A 17,284-nucleotide genomic window follows, 5' to 3' on the forward strand; every position below is an offset into this window, starting at 1 on the left:
GACTTCTTTCTGGCTGGAACTTTCGGGAAAAAGATGCGTGAGTTAAAAGCATATTTACGGCGTAGTAGTCTCGACGTCAAATATTCAAATGAAGAAAATTCACGTCTTTCAATGAAAAAGAGAAGAGTCGTTAAACTATGAATTTTAATATTTCGTCTCGACTAAAGTAATTAAAGATTAGTTTGTACTTTTAGCGCATCAATGATTGATATTTCTTATCCATATTTCATTTAGTTTGTGTGCCTGACCGTTGTCCGTGATTGAAGATAGAGTAGTTACAGCCAACCTTATTTGTTGTTGTTGTTGTTGTAGGGTTTAACGCCATTTTTCAGCACGCAATAGGCTATACATGGCGGCCAGTATTAATGGTGGAGGAAGAAACCGGGAAATCCCCGGAAAGAACCACCGACCCTCGAGAAGCTACTGGCAAGCTTTCTCACATATCCACATTGGCCGAATCCGACAACCTTATTTGTATCATTTTATTTAATGCTGTTTCTGATATTTGAGTTCAAGGTCTTAAAATAGTAATACAGCGCGCAAAGGATCTAATTACCAAGCGAATCAAAGCAATCATTTGTGAGTTTGACTTGAGGTCGATGTTTCTCCTGTTTGCATCAAAATATCTACAACAGTCGCTGTCGAATCTATGGTTCATAGCAGCAGACATACCACAAATAATACTCATCTAATCAACTAACAACCACCCATTCACAGGACCGTAACTTCACACTTCCATGTTTGTTATTGTTTTACATTTGTATGACCCTACAGTATGGCTCTCCTTGCCTTAGATCTGTATTTCACTCCAGGCAATACGTAACAAAACCGAAACACATACAACAAACTAATTACTACTTAAAATCCTATATGTGATAATAGCCCGATAATTCCATTCATTGCCATGATGTATCAAGAATACGGTACATTATGACCTGTTCTCTTAGTATTCGCTAACATTAAAAAGCTCAAAATGGATAAATCAGTACAAATATTATAATATAGGCTAATTTCAACACTTTATTCGTTCAGAATAAATTTACTTATTCAACTAATGTTAATAATATACCTTATATAAATATTTTGCTATGCATATTTTGTTTCATCCACCATTCAAATATACAACTAGACGCAACCTATTGCACAGTTTATTTTAACTTTCATGAAGAATCTTTCAAGGCCTTTTTAATCTATGGCAACGGCAATCTTTCATTGTAACTTTGTCCGAAAGTGTTTATTAATTTAATTCCAAGCAAGGTCTTATAAGAGTGTTATTTGATAGTCAGTATGCAGGAACACAGTATCAGTAACAGTGAAAATGTCCAACCCTTTCATTATTATCCTCAGACTTAATTAATCATTTTAATGCATTCATTATTGGTTTTGAATCCAATCTACAATGACAACCTTGAATTGCATATTTGAAAAACTTTGAGTGTCATGTTATTATTTTTGGAGACAATGCTGGAACAGCTATTCAATTTAATTGTGTGGCCAAATTAATTTCGGCAAATTCACATACACATTAATCTTTGTAACATCCATTTATGTAATGGCGTTGTGTTGATGTTTATTAACAAACCCCAAAATAAATGCCAGCCTTGGGCAATTCGCTTTACATGAGATACCTTACATCCGTGTTTTCAGTCTTGGCCGATCATGTACCTAAAACATCCGTATAAATACATTACCACATACAGTATTGAATCTGTATCAACATTAATTAGAATATGTATCATACATGCAGTAGTCATTTAAAAGCCTTTAAATATCTAAATTAGTGTTACACTAGAAAAGTTACTGATTTTCCTGAAATGTAATGCGTATTTATTACATTACGAAATATCTCTTTGCTCACCGCATCCCCATTTATTCTCACTGTCCCCTTAATGGTTGGATACTGAGTGTAGGACTGGCTAAGTCTTATCATAGACGTATAATAATGATAGTAGCTGTCTCGTTTGGCTCTCAACATGACGAGGTTAGGGCTAGGATAGGACTATTCGGCCTGGTGTCAGGATAGTGCGACTGGATGGGAGACGATGCTACATGTTTGCGGTATGATGTCCATGTGCAAGACCACAATACAAACTGCCACACTGCATAAACCGATGCAAACATGACTGAAAAATTGTTAAAGCTACGGTAAAAATCGAAATCACTCTCTCTCTCTCTACATGCAATGTTTGCAACAAATCTTCTCCTTTCCTACGACTAATTGCAGGCTAGAAAAACAGGTGGCTGAGTTACAAAAAGCATACGAAGGTGAAGTCTCGAAGTCGCAGGCTCAAATAAAGCGAATTTGTGATCTTGAAAGAGAAAAAGAAGAATTGTTAAATAGGTGAATTTGTATATATCGTCTCGACTCAGATAATTACAGTTTATTATGATTTATTCGCGTACGTTTCTCATGTATATATGAGGCTAAAATTTGCTACATATTTTTCATTTTTTGTGTGTGCTTTACTTTTATCCTTGATTTAGGGTATATTAGTTATGTTCTAGCTGACTTCACTCATTTTAAATGATATGTTAGTTCCGTGTCTTGCTTAGTTCGCAAACTTAGAATATTCTGGAAGTGAGGTTGTGACCAAAATCCTTGTCATTTAATTTTTTCTTGGCTGATTATATACGATTGTAGTAAGCACAATTACTCGTTTCTCTTTTACTTCCAGTCTCTGTAATTGTATAATGTTGTGTTAAGATATAATTTGAAATAAATCATATATTTAAAATATTTATTATAATTATAAAGTGCTAATTGACCTTTGGGACTAATATACTTTTCCGAGATTATTATGAAATCATTCAAAGACGTGCTGGTTTATATCACTGTTTTACATCAATAATGTTGTTACATGGTCCTATTCGAGACAATGGGCACACAGTCACGTATAATATTTGAATTTATTCGGTACGCCTTATACATTTGAACTTCTGTTGAAATGTTTGGGGATATATGGAATTTAATTCACAATACTGTAAGTTTGTCTTAACATTTCACTTTGTAACTTCGAGAAATAAAAAGGCTAATTTTACTACATTTGCCAACTTAGCTTCTGTCTCTTACTTAATTTAAGACCATATGAAAGGGAGTAAAACAATTATTGTATTAATGGGTAATTTCTGAAACATTCTTGACTCTAAATGGGTATATAATCGATACAACATTTACGAGAAATTGTATCATCCACGTTAATTTTGATATACTAACAATTGTTCCTTACTCGAGGACATGAATTTTAATGCTAGTTCTGAAACTGCCTCAAACTGAATTTATGTGTCGTATGTAAAACTAACTCTAAATCTCTCTAGTCCTCAAATGCAAGTCAAATTATCCCAAAGTTTAATTTACTGCAATTACGAATAGCATAATGGATGATTGAAATTATATGAATAATGTTGTTAATATAAACGATTCTAATCAGTAAAGTTACATATCTTTTTTCACTTATCTGAATATGGATTATTTAAATATGTACATGAAAAAGCAGAATTAGCTCTAGCCTTTTTAAATGTTTGTACGATAAAGGCTCAGTATATTTGCTGGAGACCGGATGAGGCATGAAAATACAGATATATCAGACCTTGGTGATGTTGACAGGCCAACCAAGCTGAGTGAAGCCTACTCTGAGCTATATGACAATGAATGGACGGATGCTTTTGAAGAACTTATGAATAGCGGATTAACAGAGAAAGATGCAGTTGAAAAGCTGCTTGCCATGCTTTTGGTATATATATATATATATATATATATATATATATATATATATATATATATATATATATATATATATATATATATATAATGTGTGTGTCTTTTATTTACCTTTCTCCTAAAAATGAAAATAAACCGTTGCACTTTCACTTTCAATGTGATGTTAATGAAAGTATACTCTGTAAACAAACTCTCACTAATAATAACAGGTACAATTTCATTAACAGACTCCATTACTATTTAATATTTAAACTACAGGTTTACTAATGACCAAACAACAAAAACGTCAAGGTGAGGCATTTTGATAAATAGACAGAAAAGGCTATTTGCTACGAGCATAACATGTATTCCAAACGAGTCACCTGATACAATGGAAGAAATAAAATTAAAATAAACAAATATCTCGTATGATTCAATTATCTTTCGAAAACGTTTACAAGAACAATCGTATAATATTATTACTATTACCCCTTTTTTAGCTTGATGTCAATGTTCTCTGGTTCCTCCTTCAGGTGTCTTTCCAAAATTGCAGACAAATTACATGGGAGAGATACCAAACACTGAAGTCCATTGCATCAACCATTGCTATTAAGTATGTTCGTCCATATGAGGGAGAGTGCTCTGAGGTATGGTGTATATTCTAATAACAAAGTCGCGTCCTTCAAAATGTGTGTATTATATGTAACATTTTAAATTCATTGGGAGAGGCAATGATTTCATATGATATCTAATTTCGTTAAATAATACAGCATTTATACGATGTTCCATCAGTATAATTATTCCGTTTGGTTTCATCAATTAAAGTAAAAATATAAATAATGAATACAAATCTGTTGAATTTTAATTATGTAAGCTCTTATGAAATTTAAAGCACACCATTTACGAATGCAACACACTAGTCGGAATCGATTTAAGTTGTTTTTCTAATATTATATTTGTTTAAAGATTTAATCCTTGTTTCTAGACCGGGGTCCAAGTCTATAATGAGACATTACCGCATATAAATGGAAACACCTCCGAAGTTCGAAACGGAGGAAAATAAAATCTACAACACATACAGTCAGTACGCTTTCCCTCTATTTGACATCGTTGTCCTTCCTATTGGGTTCTAATGTTAATTTATTTTCGAAATTATTATTATTATTATTATTATTATTATTATTATTATTATTATTATTATTATTATCTTTTTATTATTATTCGTAGTATTATTATTAGTAGTATTAGCAGTGGTAGCAGCAGCAGAACCATTATTGCTAGTATGATGATGGTGATTATTATTATTATTATTATTATTATTATCAATATGTTATTATCAAACAAAATTTCGAATTCATTTTTCCTTAAATGATTAGCAGGTTAAATCTTAAAATAATTGCATTCACGAGGGGCCGAACATGTTTTGAACAAGTCACTTAATATTTTTTGTTATTTTCCTATTTCAAAACATTTTGGAAATAAGTGCAACACATTATTTAAACAAAATGATGCTATGTTTTGTGGCTAAAAGTAGATGATGCAGAGCAAAACGTAATAAATATAACTAAAATGTTGGATTGTATGCATTGCATAATATAAAGTTATATTTAATTGGGAACAATCAAAACTTTTGTACCATCAACTCAACAAATCGTCAAATGTCTTTGAATTTACGCCGTGTTTGCTCTAGGAGCATAACATTATAAATACACCTATATCAAGTAAAATAACACCAATTTGTGCCTATGTAAAATATTCCCATCCTATATTGCTTTATATGACCGTTTATTGGCCTGGACCCTTGTCTGTCCTTCACCTACGATTAAAGGGGCTAGCTTTGGGGGGACCACCTTGATCCGAAAGTTTTAAAACATTTTATGGCTGTATGTTTTCCCACCATAATATGTTTGGAAAACATTTATTTTATTTTTTTAAATAAAGGTTCTAGCTGTTGCCATAAACCATTAAGTTGTTTGAAAAGTCTCTTATTGTATTAGCTAGTTTCCTTGTATTGTTTCTTTAACTAGTGATCATTGCTAGGGATCAGAGTAAATCATTTGTATGCCATATGCGTGGTGCTATAGTGTATTGTTGCAAAATTCCATGTGTATAAGGTATCACGGTACCAATTGTTTTTCCATATACCTCAATGCTAATGTTTTGTGAAATAAATATACTTTCTGTCCTACTTGGGCATGCATGTCACATGCTGTCATATAGAACAATGCTAGATTGTCAATTTGACAATGACATAACCAGGTACTCCATTGCATTTAAGAGAGATAACTCTACTGGAACTAGACAGGGGTAAGAGTTATCTAGTCACAACAAGCACATTTTCAGTCATGTGTACCATATTTTAAAAAAATCATAAAAAATACAAAATATGATCTAGATAGAAATTAACACAAACTCACATGTTGCCAAGAGGCTCAACTTTTTTTTAAGCCAAACAGAAAGTACAAGTCTTACATAATGCACCAATCACAGCTAGTTTTGTTCTTTAATTCTGAATACAATGTTCCATACACCTTAAGCTCCGCCCACCTGGACTTGCGCAATTGGTACCGTTATACCTATAGCAAACCTTAATTTTTCCAATAATCTGTGAAATAGTTCGGGACTGTATAAGTAACAAATATACTTAGTCTCACTTGTGAAAAACAATTTGATGAGGTACTAACCTATGTCTTATATGAATGTGTATAGAAATGTCATTGAGCTGTTTGAACTATTGTTTTCATACTTTTGCTTCACCATCAAAATCATCTTTTGAAATAAAATGAATTCTTTCAACTATGAGTTGTATCTTATTCGTATCAGCAATTATTGAACTTCACATAGGTGATATGGGATAAATCACATTATATCATATTATGTAATAACTAGGTCAAAGGTCAATGTACCAAATAGTATGCACCTGTCCTACTTCAAAATGTACAATTCACCTAAAAGAAAGGAATTTATATTTGTTTGGTAGGTGCAGAACTTAACATCAGAGACAGGTGGACATGACCCAATCTTATTATAAAGTATAAGCTTTGACCACTTTACACTATCTACAGATACAAGAGGTCACTAACCACCAGTCCTCACACAAAGGTCCACCTACCCATCCTCTTTGTAACACAAATAGTAAGCTTTCCTCCTTTGTAATGTGAATAAAATTGTTTCAATAAGCCAGTCAGTCACCAAATATAGTAAATCGCAGCTTCTAAGTGGTTATGTTTGGATTGGGAGGTGAAATTAGGGGAATAAAATACAGAAAAATGCCAAATATAAACACTAAGTATAGCACATCAAATGGAGTTAAAAACAGGAGGAAAGTGTTTATCTAAAAGGGAGAGGTAGCTTATGATAAAGGAATTAAAGGTGGCAAAATCAGCAATGCGAAAAATGAGAAGTGAAAGTTTGATGACCTTACCTTGGACAAATATATGGGGCAGGGCCCAACAGGTCCAAGGACAGCCCAAAGGCAACTGTGCTATAACATCCCTTACAGGACCCAAATTTCAAGTGAAGTTGTGTTCATTTCCATCTAATATAAAAGGGTGAATAATTTAGATAATATAGATACATATAAAGTATATTTCTTCTACATAAGAATTTAATAATAATTGGCATAAGATAGAGAGAAACTTATCTCAGAGCCAAGCAGAACATACCTTATCAGTTTTTAAACTTGTAAACTTTACTGTGAGAAATTATCAAATTGCTTCTGCTTACATTTGCATCAAGATTGAGGGCTAATATAATACTTCACAAATCTTCTCTTTATTTTCATAATCAGTCACTGAAAATGTGAGATTTTATTTCCTTGAAATGTTATGACTGGTGTAAGGGAGATAACTGAATGATATACATAAGGTGTGGTAACCTTGAATACATTATCCATGTAATATAGATGAGTTCATCAACAACCTGTATTAACTTCATTGCAATTAAATTATCTCAAAACACATTACTGACAAAGTGAGAACCTAACATTTAGACTCCTATGTTTAGTGGAGACCTCAAGAGTCATGTAATTTTAATTTCTAAGATGACGCAGCTCTTTCATATCACATAGTTCATATTTTCTACAATGCCGGCATGTAGAGTGCAGCCTTCCATAACCATGCAGATATCATCTCATGCCAATTTGGATTCTTGCGATGGGATTCAAAGTTTCAAGAACAGTGTGGATTTGAATGGAATGAATACGCACTGTGTGACTAAAATGGTTATCATTCTGTAATGTTGGACCAAACATGGAAATTCCACAGGAGCAGCTTGACAGAAAGAAATAGGATTAATTGAAAGTCAATAGTAGATTATAATTGGGCTTATACAAGTGCCAATGGGAAATGCTGACTTAAGGAAACTGGTCTTGTTTGTTGGTATTCACTGCTACTTCAACAAAAGGGAATGCAAGAGAACTGAACTAACTACATGAACAATTTCAAAGCAGGAGAGTGTAAAAAAAAAGGGACAATTAGAGCAGGACAATTCAAATCAAAATGGGAAGGAATACCAAATCCTTAATAAATTACCTAAAAATTACTCATGCCAGAACATCCCACATGGTGCAAGTGATCTATCTACAAGTGTACTTAGAGTGTTCTCTATCCTGGTTTATGGCATGCCTTACAAGAACAAGATAGTTGTTTATGTACACATGATTTTTCATCTTTTGCAGGTACAATAGCCAATATTTGACCAAAATCAACTATATTATGTTTACATAACTTATTTTGTTGCATGCATTCCAATCTAGGAGGTAACAGCACATACATAAAGGCATCAGGTAACACAAGTCTATATCTATCATAGCTATAGTTATCAAAAGTCCCCATCCAAAGCCATCTTGTGCTATTTTCTGAAGATTTCATACATTTTATTCTTAAAGAACTTTCAATATTTGACCAAAAGTGTTCAGCATACATTTGTTTTCCTACATCAAACTAGTATAGTTCATAAATGCCGCCCACATGCATGCGTTTCTATGGAAACACTGTGAGGCTATTCTTTCCTTTAGGTATCACGGTACCAATTGTTTTTCCATATACCTCAATGCTAATGTTTTGTGAAATAAATATACTTTCTGTCCTACTTGGGCATGCATGTCACATGCTGTCATATAGAACAATGCTAGATTGTCAATTTGACAATGACATAACCAGGTACTCCATTGCATTTAAGAGAGATAACTCTACTGGAACTAGACAGGGGTAAGAGTTATCTAGTCACAACAAGCACATTTTCAGTCATGTGTACCATATTTTAAAAAAATCATAAAAAATACAAAATATGATCTAGATAGAAATTAACACAAACTCACATGTTGCCAAGAGGCTCAACTTTTTTTTAAGCCAAACAGAAAGTACAAGTCTTACATAATGCACCAATCACAGCTAGTTTTGTTCTTTAATTCTGAATACAATGTTCCATACACCTTAAGCTCCGCCCACCTGGACTTGCGCAATTGGTACCGTTATACCTATAGCAAACCTTAATTTTTCCAATAATCTGTGAAATAGTTCGGGACTGTATAAGTAACAAATATACTTAGTCTCACTTGTGAAAAACAATTTGATGAGGTACTAACCTATGTCTTATATGAATGTGTATAGAAATGTCATTGAGCTGTTTGAACTATTGTTTTCATACTTTTGCTTCACCATCAAAATCATCTTTTGAAATAAAATGAATTCTTTCAACTATGAGTTGTATCTTATTCGTATCAGCAATTATTGAACTTCACATAGGTGATATGGGATAAATCACATTATATCATATTATGTAATAACTAGGTCAAAGGTCAATGTACCAAATAGTATGCACCTGTCCTACTTCAAAATGTACAATTCACCTAAAAGAAAGGAATTTATATTTGTTTGGTAGGTGCAGAACTTAACATCAGAGACAGGTGGACATGACCCAATCTTATTATAAAGTATAAGCTTTGACCACTTTACACTATCTACAGATACAAGAGGTCACTAACCACCAGTCCTCACACAAAGGTCCACCTACCCATCCTCTTTGTAACACAAATAGTAAGCTTTCCTCCTTTGTAATGTGAATAAAATTGTTTCAATAAGCCAGTCAGTCACCAAATATAGTAAATCGCAGCTTCTAAGTGGTTATGTTTGGATTGGGAGGTGAAATTAGGGGAATAAAATACAGAAAAATGCCAAATATAAACACTAAGTATAGCACATCAAATGGAGTTAAAAACAGGAGGAAAGTGTTTATCTAAAAGGGAGAGGTAGCTTATGATAAAGGAATTAAAGGTGGCAAAATCAGCAATGCGAAAAATGAGAAGTGAAAGTTTGATGACCTTACCTTGGACAAATATATGGGGCAGGGCCCAACAGGTCCAAGGACAGCCCAAAGGCAACTGTGCTATAACATCCCTTACAGGACCCAAATTTCAAGTGAAGTTGTGTTCATTTCCATCTAATATAAAAGGGTGAATAATTTAGATAATATAGATACATATAAAGTATATTTCTTCTACATAAGAATTTAATAATAATTGGCATAAGATAGAGAGAAACTTATCTCAGAGCCAAGCAGAACATACCTTATCAGTTTTTAAACTTGTAAACTTTACTGTGAGAAATTATCAAATTGCTTCTGCTTACATTTGCATCAAGATTGAGGGCTAATATAATACTTCACAAATCTTCTCTTTATTTTCATAATCAGTCACTGAAAATGTGAGATTTTATTTCCTTGAAATGTTATGACTGGTGTAAGGGAGATAACTGAATGATATACATAAGGTGTGGTAACCTTGAATACATTATCCATGTAATATAGATGAGTTCATCAACAACCTGTATTAACTTCATTGCAATTAAATTATCTCAAAACACATTACTGACAAAGTGAGAACCTAACATTTAGACTCCTATGTTTAGTGGAGACCTCAAGAGTCATGTAATTTTAATTTCTAAGATGACGCAGCTCTTTCATATCACATAGTTCATATTTTCTACAATGCCGGCATGTAGAGTGCAGCCTTCCATAACCATGCAGATATCATCTCATGCCAATTTGGATTCTTGCGATGGGATTCAAAGTTTCAAGAACAGTGTGGATTTGAATGGAATGAATACGCACTGTGTGACTAAAATGGTTATCATTCTGTAATGTTGGACCAAACATGGAAATTCCACAGGAGCAGCTTGACAGAAAGAAATAGGATTAATTGAAAGTCAATAGTAGATTATAATTGGGCTTATACAAGTGCCAATGGGAAATGCTGACTTAAGGAAACTGGTCTTGTTTGTTGGTATTCACTGCTACTTCAACAAAAGGGAATGCAAGAGAACTGAACTAACTACATGAACAATTTCAAAGCAGGAGAGTGTAAAAAAAAAGGGACAATTAGAGCAGGACAATTCAAATCAAAATGGGAAGGAATACCAAATCCTTAATAAATTACCTAAAAATTACTCATGCCAGAACATCCCACATGGTGCAAGTGATCTATCTACAAGTGTACTTAGAGTGTTCTCTATCCTGGTTTATGGCATGCCTTACAAGAACAAGATAGTTGTTTATGTACACATGATTTTTCATCTTTTGCAGGTACAATAGCCAATATTTGACCAAAATCAACTATATTATGTTTACATAACTTATTTTGTTGCATGCATTCCAATCTAGGAGGTAACAGCACATACATAAAGGCATCAGGTAACACAAGTCTATATCTATCATAGCTATAGTTATCAAAAGTCCCCATCCAAAGCCATCTTGTGCTATTTTCTGAAGATTTCATACATTTTATTCTTAAAGAACTTTCAATATTTGACCAAAAGTGTTCAGCATACATTTGTTTTCCTACATCAAACTAGTATAGTTCATAAATGCCGCCCACATGCATGCGTTTCTATGGAAACACTGTGAGGCTATTCTTTCCTTTAGGTATCACGGTACCAATTGTTTTTCCATATACCTCAATGCTAATGTTTTGTGAAATAAATATACTTTCTGTCCTACTTGGGCATGCATGTCACATGCTGTCATATAGAACAATGCTAGATTGTCAATTTGACAATGACATAACCAGGTACTCCATTGCATTTAAGAGAGATAACTCTACTGGAACTAGACAGGGGTAAGAGTTATCTAGTCACAACAAGCACATTTTCAGTCATGTGTACCATATTTTAAAAAAATCATAAAAAATACAAAATATGATCTAGATAGAAATTAACACAAACTCACATGTTGCCAAGAGGCTCAACTTTTTTTTTAAGCCAAACAGAAAGTACAAGTCTTACATAATGCACCAATCACAGCTAGTTTTGTTCTTTAATTCTGAATACAATGTTCCATACACCTTAAGCTCCGCCCACCTGGACTTGCGCAATTGGTACCGTTATACCATAAGTAAGGACAGGATCCACAAAGACTAAGTTATTCTAATTTCTGCCTTTAATTTTAAGAAACATATCTACACAACATACAAATAGATTCTGCTATTAGAACACAGGATCCACATGTGGAAGTGGCAGGGAGCAATACCGCAGACTCTGTATTGGGCGCGGCCTTATCTGTGTCCAACCCATACGTATATCACTTCATCTCATGCACTTATCCCAAAACTCAATATTTTTGTATGTTATGATATAAATAAGAGAAGAAAATAGAAAAGCATTACAATAAACATACAAACGAAACAGAACGAACATAAAGGTGTGTTGTTTCGTGAGAGTGCGGGCTCGGTATGTGTGTATATCTGTCTCGTAGGTGTTAGTATTATATTTTTGTACCCATATATAGTTGTTTTTGTAATATTTTTATTTGATGATTAGCTGGCCTGTCCTTTGAGAAAACGCTGTGTGCCCCATATTACCTCGCGTTAGTCACGTTGCACTGGCATCACATCATCATTTCCTTATTAAACACTTAGGCTCAGCTCCCTATCCCACATTTTAGTTTCTGCGAGATCGCGTACTAGTAGATCAGTTTGTGTTAGAAATATTTGGGTACCCTCGTTTTTCTGTGTGAGAGATCAACGGAGCGAGATGTCGCTAAGCCTTGTGGCAGGCACAGGACGCAGTCTCGTAACAATCAAGTATTAGTCTATCATTTCTATATCGCAGGTTTATGTTATGTCATTTTCCCTTGATTTCATAGTACGTGGTATAAAGTATACTACATCGTTATACATGAACATGTCATTTATTTTATTTGTACAATTGCGTTTTTAATCTTATATATATATATCGGTGGTAGTTTTGCTCACTTTCAGAATAATGTTGTTGGATTATATGTGTCGTCCACACAGACGACAAGGCGGCTTCTTACGTATAAAATGTCGCTTAAGCGCTATTTCCTCCCGTAGCAATGCATCATGTAAATATAGAAACAAAATACTTTGCTTTGATATCAAAGTTAGCCCCTTTCCCAGCCTCACGATATTCCAATCTAAAATCAGAATTACTGAATTATAATGAATGTTGTTCGCTTGTTTGTAACATTATTTATTATATGGTATATTTTTTATCATTTTTGTTTAGCCCAAATAGTTTTAGGTTTTCTGTCTTTACAAAAATGTCTAATGCGGCGAAAGTTTGTGGGTTACGATAGTGGTCATTATATTTTCGGTTTACGTATATGTTCCTTTGTTTAAAACGTTACGACCCTGACAACCGTTGTCGCTTACCTTCTGTTTCGTTGTATGCCTCTTTCGTTTTAGATAAGTTCACTTTTTACGTGCCATACAACCTTTGATGTATGCCAAGTTTGAAATACTGTGCCGTTCATTTCAGCCTCATGCTTGTGCAACTACACTGTCCACTGATCAGGAAAAACAAATAAAACATATATGGCGGACAACAACACATACGTTAAAGAATGAAACCGTGAAGGTAAAGATTCGGAATATGTTGAAACTCAGTATTTAGTAACTTACAAACATTAGACACCCTGACGTTAAACAGAATATGGGGAGCCCGTTAGGATACATTTGCAGGGAGACAATGTAACCCGTGTGTACTGTTTAAAGGGTAACAATGAGAAGTTATGTCAGTTATTATAAATAAGCAGTCATCAAAGCAATGCAATTAGCCAGAAAATATGCCCTTTTATTTGTATGCATACTTTACAATTTAAGATAGTTTTGGTTTACTTTCCTTTAAATGTTGCATGTTAAAACTTTACCTTTATTTAACATGGCGTATCTTTGAGGGAAGCTTACTAATTTTAAAATCGTTAGAGTCTCACAACCTTTAACAGATTTGTATTTTTGATCTCAAAGATTACATTTTTATATTTTTTCGTCATCGCTTGTCGTCCTAAAGTTTATCATTTTTGGTCTAATTTAAACTTTGTGGAAATTGTGTTACTTCAGAAATTGAATTACATAAAGTGCAACCTTGATAATATAAACATTGGCAGCCTTCAATAAGCAATTTGTGTTATGCATTGTAAAAATGCCATCCTAACATTGACTCACCCATGGTGATTGTAGTTGCTATGTATCACTCGCACAGCAAATGTTTATCACTCAGATACAAGGATAAACTCACAGGTGCATGACTCTCTTAGTCTGTCCTTATGTACATCAGTTTTGATTCGGTGTTTCCCCACGTAACAACTTCATTTACAGCTGAAGGTCACGTGAATTTATATGTTTACAGAAGAGTGTATGGAAGAATACGTAATGTTTGATTTTGGCAGGAACAATCAGTACCCAATGTACCAGTCATGTTGACAATGTAGAGGGGTAACTCAAAAACGTCTCTTATGTAAACATCTGTATTTATAATCCGCATACGCTCTTTAGGAGAATACATTGTCCGCTAATTACATCTAATTAATATTAATATATTGACAGATGTGGCACGTAGAGGACGTTAAATCCCAGGTCACCACTAACTGTGATACTAATGTGGATTTGAATGGGGGTGTCAGAATAAATTAGCGTCGCGTTAGGTTGTCCCACTGATTTAGATGGCCATTCGGCAATCAATTCTCGATTTCTTTTGTCACAATATTAATAAAGAATAAATTAAAGTAATTTAAAAAACCCAACAACAAAACTACAAAAGAACAGCAACGTGTAAAAAGAGAAACTGTGTTTTGTGCAAGTCGTTACAAATGGTTTATTATTTGTTGAAAATAAATAATGTTAATCTGTGGTGAATTATAATTGTATAACAATGTTGAAAGAAAGATTATGTATGAATACAATTTATATTCTCGCTTCCATCTATTATAGCCTTGTTTTCGTATTTATGGACAGTGTACCATGAGTCATTAATTTGAAATGGGATATAGCATTTATTTTGTAATCTACGAAACCGATCCTGGCGGGTGTTTTGCATATCTGCTAGGATCATAAAGTCTAACTTAAAGCATTTTTATATTCACCTTCGCAACGAAACACAAAACAAAGATAGTTGTGATTTCTCGCTTTAGACATTTGCATCTGTTAGTTCGTAATCTTATTCTATCGTAGAGGTGTATCGTTTAGCTTTTCTTGACGTATTTATCCCAAAGAAAGGTGTAACAATTTTCCATCGTTGTTTTGTTACTTCTGATATTGCTTTGTTTCAGCTTTTATGTACAGTACTGTCAAACAGATTTGACTTGTCGATCAAAGCCCCAGCAAGCTCCTCGAAGTATCTGACCAGCTGCATTGACTTGTGCTGGAAAATGGGGGTCCAAGAGAAGCCACTGCACCTTGACTCAGTTGATAGTTCTGGGAAGATATTTGATCTGAACAAGTTCAAGGCTTTCACGCAAGCAGGAGAAAGAGTCGCTTTTGTTGTATGGCCACCACTGTTTCTGCATGAAGGTGGTCCATTACTTGTCAAAGGGATAGCACAGGGATGTAATAATCTGACAAGTGAAACGACCTAATGTACGGTTTTTATCTCTATTGCTATAAATTACCATATCAAAATTCACTGTGAAGTGAAATTAGACAAAATAATGTTGTCTTTTGGGGATCGTTTAATTTACATTATATTCTGAAAGTACAGGGTCCCATAATTATCCAATTAAGAGATCAGTATCTCTTACTTGGTATATGTCTGTCTTTCTTTAACATTTTTTTAACAGTTTCATTGTTGAAAATGAACGCGTCTTTGTTTAACTAGTAAATATTATCGTAGGAAGGTAACGTGACCTTAGTTCCTCTCAAATTCGTTTTGAATATGATCGCAAATACCAATACTAAGTATGTATATAGTTAGCAACTTTGTCAGCTATATGCTCAGATGGTTTGCTTTCCTCACAATCGTTAAAACATGATTTAAGCTAACGACTAAACTCACTTTTTGCTGTTTATTTTGTTCATCATCGTTTGTTTTTGTCTAGAAAAACTTTAGAATGCATTCATTGTCGTAAATGTTTACAAAATGAAGTTTTTGTTAGTGCTTTCATTGAACTTCATATCTGTTTTTCAGGCATTATATCGTTTCTGCAAAGCTTTCTATAAAATATGATGCTTGCAAATTTATAGTTTCAGATTAAAATAATTTAGCCACATGATCCAAACATATTATTTTAGCACTTTTGTTATGTTACGTTGTTCAACAAAAATGATAGCTATTCATATTCAATGCAATGACTATATATAAGCAACTATTTACGTCTCGTTCTGCCATTCTATCAGGCCTTGCAGGTTTGACAAATATCTAAATTTTTATTAAAAGTTTGATTTATTATTTATTTGTTTTAAACTGTTTATCTACTGGAGCATTATTAGACACATAGTCTTTTTTGTCAACGTTAAATTTGTGAAGTTTACACGGATATGCAGTGCGTTTAAAATAGATTATGTGACTGTAAACACAAATGTAATACTTATATACAATATTTGCTATAGTAAGAGTTAATATTTCAATAATTTCATCATGTACTCTTGATTTTATTCTTAAATGTTCCTTTAAAATTTGGAGTAACTCATTTTGTATAATCAGTTTATTTTAATGACACACACATTTTGTAGGGCTAACTAACACGAAATAAATCATGTACCCCTCCATCTGTACGGTGCATTTATTTTGGTTTTTCTTATAAAGACACTTCCTCCTCGTAAAATACATCCTCAATATTTTCTGCCTCTAACTGTTATAGTTTATATAAATCAGAATCACCAGCAATAAATTGCCTAGTTCTAAATACATTTATTGTGAAAATAGAAAGAAAATGTTTTGCAATATTTAAGATTACACTTTGAGATCCTTACTTTATATTATTTCTTATTTAGTCGTCCCATAATAATCATCTCTTGGATAAATCATCAGTTATGCCATATATTTCACTGACTTGTTGAAATATAAATCGCAATATTCCTCAGGTAAACACAACACATGGTGAACGCAAACATAAAGTATTCAATAACTTTCAGATAGTCATTCAAGGACGCTGTTAATCATTTCGTAATTACACGACAAATATTCACTGAATATATCTGAGAAACTTCTAACTCTAGCTCATAAATAATGATTGATGGTTGGTCTCAATATTGATTTGCCTGAAAATTATTATATGACGTTAATCAATCACATTATTTCATCGCATCTTGAATTTATAATTCATTCATGTATTAAGCTCAAGATACTCAACATAAAA

The 17,284-nt window shown here is 33.3% G+C and overlaps 1 protein-coding gene across 1 annotated transcript in view; it reads left to right on the forward strand.

Moving 5' to 3' along the window:
- The window catches only part of LOC149770185 (uncharacterized), a 43,270-nt gene extending 26,965 nt beyond the window's left edge, over positions 1-16,305 (forward strand). The window contains exons 6-10 of the mRNA XM_089949267.1: positions 2,225-2,341; positions 3,533-3,731; positions 4,231-4,344; positions 13,471-13,569; positions 15,260-16,305. Of these exons, the coding sequence (XP_089805393.1) occupies positions 2,225-2,341; positions 3,533-3,731; positions 4,231-4,344; positions 13,471-13,569; positions 15,260-15,565 (835 nt within the window). The 3' untranslated portion in view covers positions 15,566-16,305. The remainder of the gene's footprint in view (positions 1-2,224; positions 2,342-3,532; positions 3,732-4,230; positions 4,345-13,470; positions 13,570-15,259) is intronic.
- The last annotated feature ends 979 nt before the right edge of the window (positions 16,306-17,284 follow it).

The sequence above is a fragment of the Sinohyriopsis cumingii genome, unplaced genomic scaffold, assembly GCF_028554795.1.
Source record: "Sinohyriopsis cumingii isolate HCF-2022 unplaced genomic scaffold, ASM2855479v2 utg002522l, whole genome shotgun sequence".
In the NCBI taxonomy this organism is placed as follows: Eukaryota; Metazoa; Mollusca; class Bivalvia; order Unionida; family Unionidae; genus Sinohyriopsis; species Sinohyriopsis cumingii.